The sequence below is a fragment of the Oncorhynchus gorbuscha genome, linkage group LG05 (genome assembly GCF_021184085.1).
Source record: "Oncorhynchus gorbuscha isolate QuinsamMale2020 ecotype Even-year linkage group LG05, OgorEven_v1.0, whole genome shotgun sequence".
Lineage (NCBI taxonomy): Eukaryota > Metazoa > Chordata > Actinopteri > Salmoniformes > Salmonidae > Oncorhynchus > Oncorhynchus gorbuscha.
Window position 1 is genome coordinate 52,613,095 of NC_060177.1, and position 12,534 is coordinate 52,625,628.

The following is a 12,534-nucleotide window of genomic DNA, read 5'->3' on the forward strand; positions in this document are numbered from 1 at the left end:
ACCAGGAGACAGGCCAGTACATCAGGAGATGTGGAGGAGGCCATAGGAGGGCAACAACCCAGCAACAGGACCGCTACCTCCGCCTTTGTGCAAGGAGGAGCAAGAGGAGCAATACCAGAGCCCTGCAAAATGACCTCCAGCAGGCCACAAATGTGCATGTGTCTGCTCAAACGGTCAGAAACAGACTCCATGAGGGTGGTATGAGGGCCCGACGTCCACAGGAGGGGGTTGTGCTTACAGCCCAACACCGTGCAGGACGTTTGGCATTTGCCAGAGAACACCAAGATTGGCAAATTCGCCACTGGCGCCCTGTGCTCTTCACAGATGAAAGCAGGTTCACACTGAACACGTGACAGACGTGACAGTCTGGAGACGCCGTGGAGAACGTTCTGCTGCCTGCAACATCCTCCAGCATGACTGGTTTGGCAGTGGGTCAGTCATGGCCTGGGGTGGCATTTCTTTGGGGGGACGCACAGCCCTCCATGTGCTCGCCAGAGGTAGCCTGACTGCCATTAGGTAGCGAGATGAGATCCTCAGACCCCTTGTGAGGCCATATGCTGGTGTGGTTGGCCCTGGGTTCCTCCTAATGCAAGACAATGCTAGACATCATGTGGCTGGAGTGTGTCAGCAGTTCCTGCAAGAGGAAGGCATTGATGCTATGGACTGGCCCACCCATTCCCCAGACCTGAATCCAATTGAGCACATCTGGGACAGCATGTCTCGCTCCATCCACCAACGCCACGTTGCACCAGACTGCCCAGGAGTTGGTGGATGCTTTAGTCCAGGTCTGGGAGGAGATCCCTCAGGAGACCATCCGCCACCTCATCAGGAGCATGCCCAGGCGTTGTAGGGAGGTCATACAGGCATGTGGAGGCCGCACACACTACTGAGCCTCATTTTGACTTGTTTTAAGGACATTACATCAAAGTTGGATCAGCCTGTAGTGTGGTTTAATTTTGAGTGTGACTCCAAATCCAGACCTCCATGGGTTGATAAATTTGATAAATTTGATTTCCATTGATAATTTTTGTGTGATTTTGTTGTCAGCACATTCAACTATGTAAAGAAAAAAGTATTTCATTCATTCAGATGAGGATGTGTTATTTTAGTGTTCCCTTTATTTTGTTGAGCAGTGTATATACCACTGGAACAAAGACTGAAAGAGAACTGATATTGGCACAAGATGGAGGGAATGTTGAAACATAACTAACAAAAATACAATTGACAAAAATGTACGTTTTATGCAGTGCAATGTTTTGTATATCTGAATTTTTATATATATTTCACCTTTATTTAACCAGGTAGGCTAGTTGAGAACAAGTTCTCATTTGCAACTGCGACCTGGCCAAGATAAAGCATAGCAATTCGACACATACAACACAGAGATACACATGGAATAAACAAAACATACAGTCAATTATACTGTAGAACAAAAGAAAACAAAAAGTATATATATACAGTATACATATATATACAGCAAATGAGGTAAGATAATGGAGTTAAGGCAATAAATAGGCCATGGTGGCGAAGTAATTACAATATAGCAATTTAACACTGGAATGGTAGATGTGCAGAAGATTAATGTGCAAGTAGAGATACTGGGGTGCTGTCACGTCCTGACCTTAGTTCCTTTTTTATGTCTCTGTTTTAGTTTGGTCAGGACGTGAGTTTGGGGTGGGCATTCTGTTTTTTGTTCTGTTTTCTATTTCTATGTGTTTGGCCTGGTATGGTTCCCAATCAGAGGAATCTGGCAATCGTTGTCTCTGAATGAGAACCATACTTAGGCAGCCTGTTTTCCCACTATGGGTTGTGGGTAGTAGTTTTCTGTGTCTGTGTTTTCACCATGCAGAACTGTATAGATTTTCGTTGTTTCACATTTGTTATTTTGTGTTCAGTTGTAATAAATTTAACATGGACACATACCACGTTGCATTTTAGTCCGATCTTGACTACTCTTCCTCAGACGAAGAGGAGAATCATTACAGATCTACCCACTAAAAAAGGACCAAGCAGCGTGGTAACCAGGAGCAGTGTGGAATGGACTCATGGACATGGGAGGAGATTTTGGACGGTAAGGGACCCTGGGCACCGGCTGGGGAATGTCGCCGCCCCAGGGAAGAGCTGGAGGCAGCTAAAGCCGAGCGGCGGCGATATGAGGAGTTAGCACGGCAGCTCAACAGGGACGAGAGGCAGCCCCAAACATGTATTGGGGGGGGCACACAGGGAGTGTGGCTAAGTCAGGTAGGAGACCTGAGCCAACTCCCTGTGCTTACCGTGGCGAGAGGTTGACCGGGAAGGCACCGTGTTATGCCGTGAGGCGCACGGTGTCCCCAGTGCGCACGCGTAGCCTGGTGCTCTACATCGCAGCTCCTCGTATCGGCCGGGCTAGAGTGGGCATCGAGTCAGGAGTAATGAAGCCGGCTCAGCGCATCTGGTCTCCAGTGGGTCTCCTCTGCCCGGGTTATATGGCACTAGCCCTACGCACGGTGTCCCCAGTTCGCCAGCACAGCCCAGTGCGGTCTGTTCCACCCCGCCGCACCTGCCGGGCTACAGGGAGTATCCAGCCATGACAGGTTGTGCAGGCTCGGTGCTCGAGACCTCCAGTGCGCCTCCACGGTCCGATCCATCCGGTGCCTCCTCCACGCACCAGGCCTCCTGTGGCAGCCCCACGCACCAGGATGTCTCTCCGTCTCCTCCCTCCAGGTTCTCCCGCCTGTCCGGCGCTTCCAGAGTCTCCCTCCTGTCCGGAGATGCCAGAGTCTCCCTCCTGTTCCGGAGCTGCCAGAGTCTCCCTCCTGTTCTGGAGCTGCCAGAGTCTCCCTCCTGTTCCGGAGCTGCCAGAGTCTCCCTCCTGTTCCGGAGCTGCCAGAGTCTCCCTCCTGTTCCGGAGCTGCCAGAGTCTCCCTCCTGTTCCGGAGCTGCCAGAGTCTCCCTCCTGTTCCGGAGCTGCCAGAGTCTCCCTCCTGTTCCGGAGCTGCCAGAGTCTCCCTCCTGTTCCGGAGCTGCCAGTCTCCCTCCTGTCCGGAGCTGCCAGAGTCTCCCTCCTGTCCGGAGCTGCCAGAGCCGCCCGTCAGTCCAGAGCTGCCAGAGCCGCCCTTCAGTCAGGCGCTGCCAGAGCCGCCCTTCAGTCAGGCGCTGCCAGAGCCGCCCTTCAGTCAGGCGCTGCCAGAGCCGTCCTTCACTCCGGCGCTGATAGAGTCGCCCTTCACTCCACTTCTATTCGGGGCCCGCTGCAAGGGTCCCTAGTCCGAGGTTGGCGGCGAGGGTCGCCGCTCCAAAGGCGCCACTTAAGTGGGCCAAGACTATGGTGGAGTGGGGTCCACGTCCCACGCCAGAGTCGCCAACGCGAACAGATGCCCACCCAGACCCTCCCCTATGGATTTAGGTTTTGCGGCCGGAGTCCGCACCTTTGGGGGGGTAGTGTCACACCCTTACCTTAGTTCCTTTTTTGTGTATTTGTTTTAGTTCGGTCAGGGCGTGAGTTGGGGTGGGCATTCTATGTTTTCTATTTCTATGTGTTTGGCCTGGTATGGTTCCCAATCAGAGGCAGCTGGCAATCGTTGTCTCTGATTGAGAACCATACTTAGGCAGCCTGTTGGGTGTGGGTAGTTATTTTCTGGTTAGTGTTTGTTGCAGCTGTCGGAACTGTTCAGTTCAGTTCCGTTTTGTTGTTTTTGTTTGTGTATTCATTCTGGATTAAAAGTATTATGGATACCTACCACGCTACACTTTGGTCCTCACCTTCTTCCACCAACGGTCGTTACAGGTGCAAAGGAGCAAGAAATAAATAAATACCGTATGGGGATGGGTAGGTAGATAGATGTGCTGTTTACAGATGGGCTATGCACAGGTGCAGTGATCTGTGAGCTGCTCTGACAGCTGGTGCTTAAAGCTAGTGAGGGAGATATGAGTCTCCAGCTTCAGAGATTTTTGCAGTTCGTTCCAGTCATTGGCAACAGAGAACTGGAAGGAAAGACGACCAAAGGAGGAATTGGCTTTGGGGGGGACCAGTGAGATATACCTGCTGGAGCATGTGCTACGAGTGGGTGCTGCTATGGTGACCAGTAAACTGAGATAAGGCGGAGCTTTACATAGCAGAGACTTGTAGATAACCTGTAGCCAGTGGGTTTGGCGACGAGTATGAAGCGAGGACCAACCAACGAGAGCGTACAGGTCGCGGTGGTGGGTAGTGTATGGGGTAGTTTATAGGGCTACAGCTGGCGCTGCAGTACAGCACCCTTAACCACTGCGCCACCCGGGAGACCCTGACAGGCCCTCCGATTTGACACACTGAACTCTATCATAGACGTAGTTGGTAAACCAGGCAAGGCTATCATTTGAGAAACCAAGGCTGTCGAGTCTGCCAATAAGAATGTGGTGATTGACAGAGTCGAATGCCTTGGCCAGGTCGATGAATACTGCTGCACAGTAATGTCTCTTATCGATGGTGGTTATGATGTTGTTTAGGACCTTGAGCGTAGCTGAGGTGCACCCATGACCAGCTCTTACCTATCATATGAACATCCTTGTCTGACTCAAATAGGATTCCCTCAACATTGCTCTGATGTCCAAAAGATTTCAAATTGAAATGTCTTAATTAAACTTAAGTTCCAGGACTACCTAATCTCTGTACCCCACACATACAATTATCTGTAAAGTCCCTCAGTCAAGCAGTGAATTACAAACACAGATTCAACCACAAAGTCCAGGGAGGTTTTCTAATGCTTTGCAAAAAAAGGCACATATTGGTAGATGGGTAAAACTAAAAGCAGACATTGAATATCCTTTTGAGCATGGTGAAGTTATTAAATCACACTTTGGATGGTGTATCAATACACCCAGTCACTACAAAGATACAGGCGGCCGTCCTAACTCAGTTGCTGGAGAGGAAGGAAATCGCTCAGAGATTTCACCATGATGCCAATGGTGCCTTAAACAGTCACAGAGCTATGTGCATTCGGAAAGTATTCAGATCCGTTGACTTTTTCCAAATTACTCTAAAAATCAATTAAATAAAACATTGTCCTTATCAAGCTACACACAATACCCATAATGACGAAGTGAAAACATGTTTCTAGACATTTTTACAGCTATATTTTTTAAAATAATAAAATAAATACCTAGCCTAGTGGTTAGAGCGTTGGACTACTAACCGAATGGTTGCAAGATCGAATCCCCGAGCTGACAAGGTACAAATCTGACGTTCTGCCCCTGACCAAGGCAGTTAACCCACTGTTCCTAGGCCGTCATTGAAAATAAGAATTTGTTCTTAACTGACTTGCCGAGATAAATCAAAGTATAATAAAACAAAAATAAAAAGTATTCAGACCTATTGCTTGCCGAGATAAATCAAAGTATAATAAAACAAAAATAAAAAGTATTCAGACCTATTGCTATGAAATTCAGGTTCATTCTGTTTACATTGATCATCCTTGAAATGTTTCTACAACTTGGACTCCAACTTCAATTGATTGGACATGATTTAGAAAAGGCACACACCTCTCTATATAAGGCCCCACAGTTGAAAGTGCATGTCAGAGCAAAATCTAAGCCATGAGGTCGAAGGAATTGTCCGTAGAGCTTGGAGACATGATTGTGTCGAGGCACAGATCTGGGGAAGGGTACCAAAACATTTCTGCAGCATTGAAGGTCCCCAAGAATAAAGTGGCCTCCATCATTCTTAGATGGAAGAAGTTTGGAACCACAAAGACTCTTCCTACAGCAGGCCACCCGGCCAAACTGAGCAATCGGAGGAGAAGCACCTTGGTCAGGGACGTGACCAAGAACTTGTTGGTCACTCTGACAGAGCTCTAGAGATAGGGTTAGGGTTAGGAGATGTGGAGATGGGAGAACCTTTCTGAAGCACAACCATCTCTGCAGCACTCCACCAATCAGGCCTTTATGGCAGAGTGGCCAGACGGACGCCACGCCTCAGTTCCAAGCCAAACAGCCTACATCGTTGTCACCATATTAGCTAAAGTAAAGTCATAGTCAATATAGCTAATAGATCAAACGCGTTAGTAAACCTGCTACAATCAAGCAGTAACGTTACTGTGTATAATCAGTACGCAGTTACACTGGTGGGCCCCGGTGGCAATACATTTGCGATACCAAAAGCTTACCTTGACCCAGTGTTGTGTTGAAAAGTCATAGCCAGCTAGCTAACATAGCATCCCTCTGTTTGAGCTAGATGTTTCAGTAGGCTAAACTAGCGAGCTGAATTTGCTAGCTAAGTAGGTGAAACTGAAAAAAATCATACTCTCTTTCTATTTCTCTCTTGCTTCGGCCTTCATTTTGGAAGAAATTAATTTGTTAAAAACTGTTCAACTATTGTCTTTCTCTCTCTTGGAGTCAACTACTCACCACATTTTATACACTGCAGTGGTTTCTAGCTGTAGCTTATGCTTATACTAGATTCATTATCTGATTCTTTGATTGGGTGGACAACATGTCAGTTGATGCTGCTAGAGCTCTAATAGACTGGAGGACATCCTCCGGAAGTTGTCATAATTACTGTGTAAGTCTATTTGTGGGGGTGGGAACCATGAGCCTCCTAGGTTTTGTATTGAAGTCGATGTACCCAGAGGAGAACGGACACTAGCTTTCCTCCGGCGACACCACGGTGCCATCTTACCGAGTGATGTTGAGGCTACTGCAGACCTTTGCAAAATAGAGTGTTTTAAATCGGGTACTTGGTGACGTGAATATATTTAGTATAGTTTTATCTAAAAAGGATACATTTTAAAATATTTTACAAGGACATTTATGAAATTCACTGAGGAGCATGGTACTCCCCTTCCTCTTTTGAAGCGCCTCAACTGGATGAAACCAAAAGAAACAACTCTTTGGCCTGAATGCCAAGCATCACCTCTGGAGGAAACCTGGCACCATCCCTACGGTGAAGCATGGCGGTGGCAGCATCATGCTGTTGGGATCTTTTACAGCATCAGCGACTGGGAGACAAGTCAGGATCGAGGGGAAAGCTAAACGGAGCAATGTACAGAGTGCTCAGGACCTCAGACTGGGGAGAAGGTTCACCTTTCAACAGGACAACAACCCTAAGCACACAGCCAAGACAACGCAGGAGTGGCTTTGGGAAAAGTCTCTGAATGTCCTTGAGTGGCCCAGACAGAACCCGGATTTGAACCCGATCTAACATCTTTGGAGAGACCTGAAAATAGCTGTGCAGCAACACTCCCCATCCAACCTGACAGAGCTTGAGAGGATCTGCAGAGAAGAATGGGAGAAAATCTCCCAAAACAGATGTGCCAAGCTTGTAGCATCATACTCAAGAAGACTCGAGTCTGTAATCACTGCCAAAGGTGCTTCAACAAAGTACTGAGTAAAGGGTCTGAATACTTATGTAAATGTAATATTTCAGTTGACTTGTTATAAAATACATTTGCAAACATTTCTAAACGACATGTTTTTGCTTCGTCATTATAGGGTATTGTGTGTAGATTAATGAGGAAAAATATATATTTAATCAATTTTAGAATAAGGCTGTAACGTAACAAAATGTGGAAAAGGTCAAGGGGTCTGAATGCTTTCCGAATGCACTGTAAACTAATGTATAGAATTTATTACATGAGACAGAATTCCTAAATTCTACAGCACAACGGCAGAGTCATGTCTCAAGTGTAAAACTAACAATGACTCAATAATACATGCCTTCTGGGAAGTCTATAAAGTCCAAAAGTCATGGGCGGAGTTAGAAAGTTGGCTGTGAGAAGTATTGCAATGTAAATGTACTTTATAATCCATCTGTCTACATATTTAAAGACATGGCATATGAGAGTGCAGTGAGATACCCGATGGGTTGGACGAAACTCTTCCCGCCAATCATATTGAAAAAACATGTACGTACTTATAAACAATAAATCAACCAATCCTCCATCGTTAACACAATGGAAAGGTCAAATGCTTTATTATCTAAATGTTGAAAGTGCGTGGGCTATGGAGAGGGAAAAAAGGGTGCAGTTTGAGGCCATGTGGTGGAGAATGATATGGGCGTTGGAGATGGGGGTGTGAGCAGGTGGGCAGGGGTGATGTTATGGATGTTTCTGTGCATCTGTATGTTGTCGTTTGCATGTGTATATTTAGTTTTTAAGCTCATAAGTAAAATTTACAACAACAAAAAAGAGAAAAATAAGAGATGAGGCTGTCATGCAAAAATCATGTTAAACACTAATATTTCAGCTTGTCATAACAAAGTGGTTGAATATTTACTGACTCAAGACATTTCAGCTTTTAATTTCTAATTAATTTCAACAAAAAATGTTTTTCTAAAAACATAAATCCACTTTGACATTATGGGATATTGTGTGTAGACCAGTGACACAAAATCTCAATTTAATCCATTTCAATTTCAGGCTGTAACACAACAGCATGTGCAAAAGGTCATGGGGTGTGATACTTTCTAAGGGCACTTTATTTGCATTTGAAAATTACATTTGTTACTATGGAGGTTTTGAAGTCCCTACTAACAGGGAACACACACTCGCAGAGCCTATAGGACTGTGCCATGTCACAGCAGTAGAGACAGAGACATGGGGGGGGGGTTCCACTCTGCTGAACCACACACACACACACAGGTCAGAAATCGCTGGGCCATGGGAGACTCTCTGTCCAGCCTGACATTATGGGAGATTCCATGGAAGTATAATAAGTGAAGGATATCTAGTGAAAGTACAACCTAGTTGCCAAAAAGTCTCTCACAGACAGACACACACACACACACACACACACACACACACACACACACACACACACACACACACACACACACACACACACACACACACACACACACACACACACACACACACACACACACACACACACACACACACACACACACACACACACACACACACACACACACGAAGCGACTGTTTACTACAAAAAACAATACTGTTACTTATCTGATAACACAAATGCAGATATGTTATATTCTTTCTAACATGCAATACATCACAAACTGTAGGGCGGTTGGTAAAAACAACGTATGTGAGCTACAGTGTATAACACACATACTCAACCAGCCACTTTACAACATGCTAAATGACCAAGCTAACCGAGACAAAGACTCATCAACTCCTCTCTTCCATTGCCTTTGTGCTTCATCAACATTATAGCCTTGCCTTCCCTTTCAGCTGTGCAGGACAACACATTTCCTGGTCATCAGGAATGCACCAGGGACACATTCTACTGTATGTACTGCTTTAGTAAGTGTACTCTGGTTTAAAAGTCAATAGGAAGCAGGAGGTTGATGAGCCCTCAGACTATGGCTGCGTCCGATTGCACTTTATTCCATGTAGTGCACTACTTTTGACCAGGGCCCATAGGGCTCTGTAGTAGCACACTATATAGGCAATATACTGAATATAGGCAATATACTGAATATAGGCAATATACTGAATATAGGCAATATACTGAATATAGGCAATATACTGAATATAGGCAATACGCTGCCATTTCAGACACAGACGGTGTTCCTTTTAGACAGGCACTCTGCCTGGCCGTCAGAAACTACAACCGTAGTTGCTTTCCCACCTGCCATAATAGTGGTAATTGTGGGCAGTTGGTCTGTGGGTGGCTTGGTGGTAGTCGCCAACGCAGGTGTGGTTGTTGGCGGAGTCTGGACTGTTGTGGGTGCTGAGAGGGCACCACACCAAGAAGGTAGAGAAAAACAGTCAAATGATATCAGATGCACTAACATGGGAAAATGCTGATCGTGGATATACCATGAAATCATCCTTTGGCCATCTCCCAAAACAACATGGTTACTTCACCACAGCTGTAGCAGTACAGTATCGCCTATAGGTCTGCAAAGAATCCCTATGAGAGACTCTGGTGTATACACTCACAATCCCTCTCACATCATGTCCCTGGATTAGCCCTCATCTGCACACTTTAAATCCCCTCCCCCTTGTAAGTTATAGACCAGCAGTAAGGGATATACAACTGTGGAAAAATGGGATTTGTGAGTGGGATCGTTGTGATTAGAATGAAGGGACCCGCCACAACATCAGAGGGGAGGGACACATTATCGAAGATAGTGTGCTATAAGTAAGACAAAAGAAGGATAGCATATGAACAGAGAATAGAAAATAATAATAAGCGACAACAAGCTCTACCCCATTTGATTAGGACTTTACTTACTGCCAAGAGTCCCAGCAGCATCACCTGAGAGTGAGAGAGAGAGTGAGAGAGTGAGAGAGTGAGAGAGTGAGAGAGAGAGAGAGAGAGAGAGAGAGAGAGAGAGAGAGAGAGAGAGAGAGAGAGAGAGAGAGAGAGAGACAGATACTTGAGGTTTACTCAGTTATCTTTGAGAATTACAGTGTTTTTATGAATACGTCTGGGGGGAAAAAGAGAGCTGGAGGTTTTCGATGCCGTTGGAAGCAGCAGGCCCCCCATTCCCTCTGTAGTTTGTGAGTATAGCATGGGGTGCTTCTGCATATGTATATGTGTACATCTGTACGATTCCTCAAACTTGCTGACATCTCTCCTTTGAAATGTGACAGCTTCAGCTGCTCCCCTCTGTGGCTGTGTAGAGCAGATGACCCAAATTCCTCTTCAACCATTACTTAATCCATCTAGTATGTGCCTGGTATAGTATGGTTGATACAGTATGGTATGGATGGTATCATGTTGGAAGTCTATACAGTAGCTATTAGGGATGAATATTTCCCCGAAAATCTACCAAGTTTCAATACCGGGAATAATTCATATCTATCCCTCGAAATACCGCCAACATTTTTTTATTTTTTATTCAGAAGTGCCAATTTAAAGCGCCCGCGCCACCTTGTTGGCTTGGCTCTGCCACTATGTAAAGGTTTCAGAGCAAATTACACCGATATTTCCTAATGATAGTTACTTTATCTTAGATTCCCAGTGCATTTTCATGCGCAACAGGAGTGGGACTGGCTAGGAAAATAGCCTAGGCTCTAGGACAGGAGAAGAGGGAATTTTCCCTCGTGTCTCTCTGCATTGTTAACAAACGTAATGTCAGTGGCAGAGGTGCCTTATGTAGGGAATTGTGCATAGGCCCATCACATTTGTGACTATCAGAATATTCACAATAATAATAATAATAATAATAATAATAATAAAGGCACACATTCTTTTATAGACTAAACCTACATTTACATTTAAGTCATTTAGCAGACGCTCTTATCCAGAGCGACTTACAAATTGGTGCATTCACCTTATGACATAACAGACATGACAGTTGACTGGGGGTAGCTCTAGCAGGGCAGAGATTTTATAAACTGACTTGTTGGAAAGGTGGCATCCTATGACAGTGCCACATTGAATGTCAATGAGTTTGTCAGTAAGACCATTCTACTGCCAATGTTTGTCTATGGAGATTGCATGGCTGTGTGCTCAACTTCATATACCTGTCAGCCACGGGTGTGGCTGAAACGGCAGAATTCACTCATTTGAAGGGGCGTCCACTTACTTTGGTACATATAGTGTATGAGAGAGCATGAGAGAGATAAGGGAGAGCGATATGAGAGAGATGGTAGTGGTGGTGAGTGTAAATTAGATTCCTCTGGGAGTTCTCTATGAGGGGTGGCTGTTTCCAGTCAGTCATTGCCATGACATGCCTGAGCTATGGAGAGTTCAACCTTCTCTATACTGCAGCTTTAGAGTTTGTTCCTGTGGACAAGTGCAGCCACAGAACATATATTTGGCACAATCAAAACGTCTCTTTATTTTAAAGTAGACATCTTGGAAATCAAGGTCCATATTACCGGCAATATGACAAAATCTTATACGGTGGTTTGGTTGATTAGTATTTAGAAACAAGAGAGCTCAGTCAATAAACCTACTGTATGGGTTTCCTGTCAGGTGTATTAACTGCATTCGGGTCATGTGTGCAGTCCGGCAGTGTCAATTGTGTGTGCGCTTTGAATTTATGGCGACTTCGTGTGAAGTAAATAAGCTAGGCTAAAGGCTTCCATGTGACAACCTGTTTGGATAATGTGCTATAAATGTTTTTGCTAATCTGATCCTGCGCATGTTGTGCATTAGTGCCGGTATTGGGGGAAGATGTCATTTCCCGGGTCTTCTCATTGAATTTTTTCAGGAAATGTGAAGAGTGTTCACGGGACAGTCCCGGGATCCCGGTTACCCATGTGAATCACTAGTAGCTATATTGTAGGTTACGTACAGGTATTGGGGGATCCGTTGGGGGTGGGTAGGTACGATCCAGGTTTCCATGACTTGGCTTTGAAGCCCCTCTCACAGCGAGTGCAGTCTTGGCCCGTCGTGTTGTGTTCACAGTCACACTGCAGGCTTCCCTCCCGAAAGGTGCACTGGCCAGCATGGAGGTTACACTTACACCTATGGCAAGTTAGGTGGGGGAGAGAGGTATAATCAATGTCAGTCCACAACATGTCACGGTTATGCCTCGCTTGAATTTGAACAACTGCTATGCTATTCATGCATGATCATGTATACCTTGTGGGAATTGACATTACTGTAGACCAGCCAATCAATGCTTATGCCCCCATATGTACAGTAGAA

At 45.5% G+C, this 12,534-nt stretch overlaps 1 protein-coding gene across 7 annotated transcripts in view; it reads right to left on the reverse strand.

Moving 5' to 3' along the window:
• LOC124036024 (netrin-G2-like) overlaps window positions 1-12,534 on the reverse strand; it is a 57,479-nt gene that overhangs the window by 15,657 nt on the left and 29,288 nt on the right. For 4 of the 7 annotated variants that reach the window (XR_006838839.1, XR_006838840.1, XM_046350081.1 and 1 more), the window contains exons 4-6: window positions 12,179-12,351; window positions 10,165-10,188; window positions 9,556-9,657 (exon numbers count right to left, since the gene is read on the reverse strand). Coding sequence is in view for 5 of the 7 variants with exons in the window: in XM_046350081.1 (XP_046206037.1) it covers window positions 9,556-9,657; window positions 10,165-10,188; window positions 12,179-12,351 (299 nt within the window). In the remaining 2 variants the exon portion in view is untranslated. The remainder of the gene's footprint in view (window positions 1-9,555; window positions 9,658-10,164; window positions 10,189-12,178; window positions 12,352-12,534) is intronic. The other 3 variants (XM_046350084.1, XM_046350083.1, XM_046350082.1) reach the window with 1 other exon arrangement.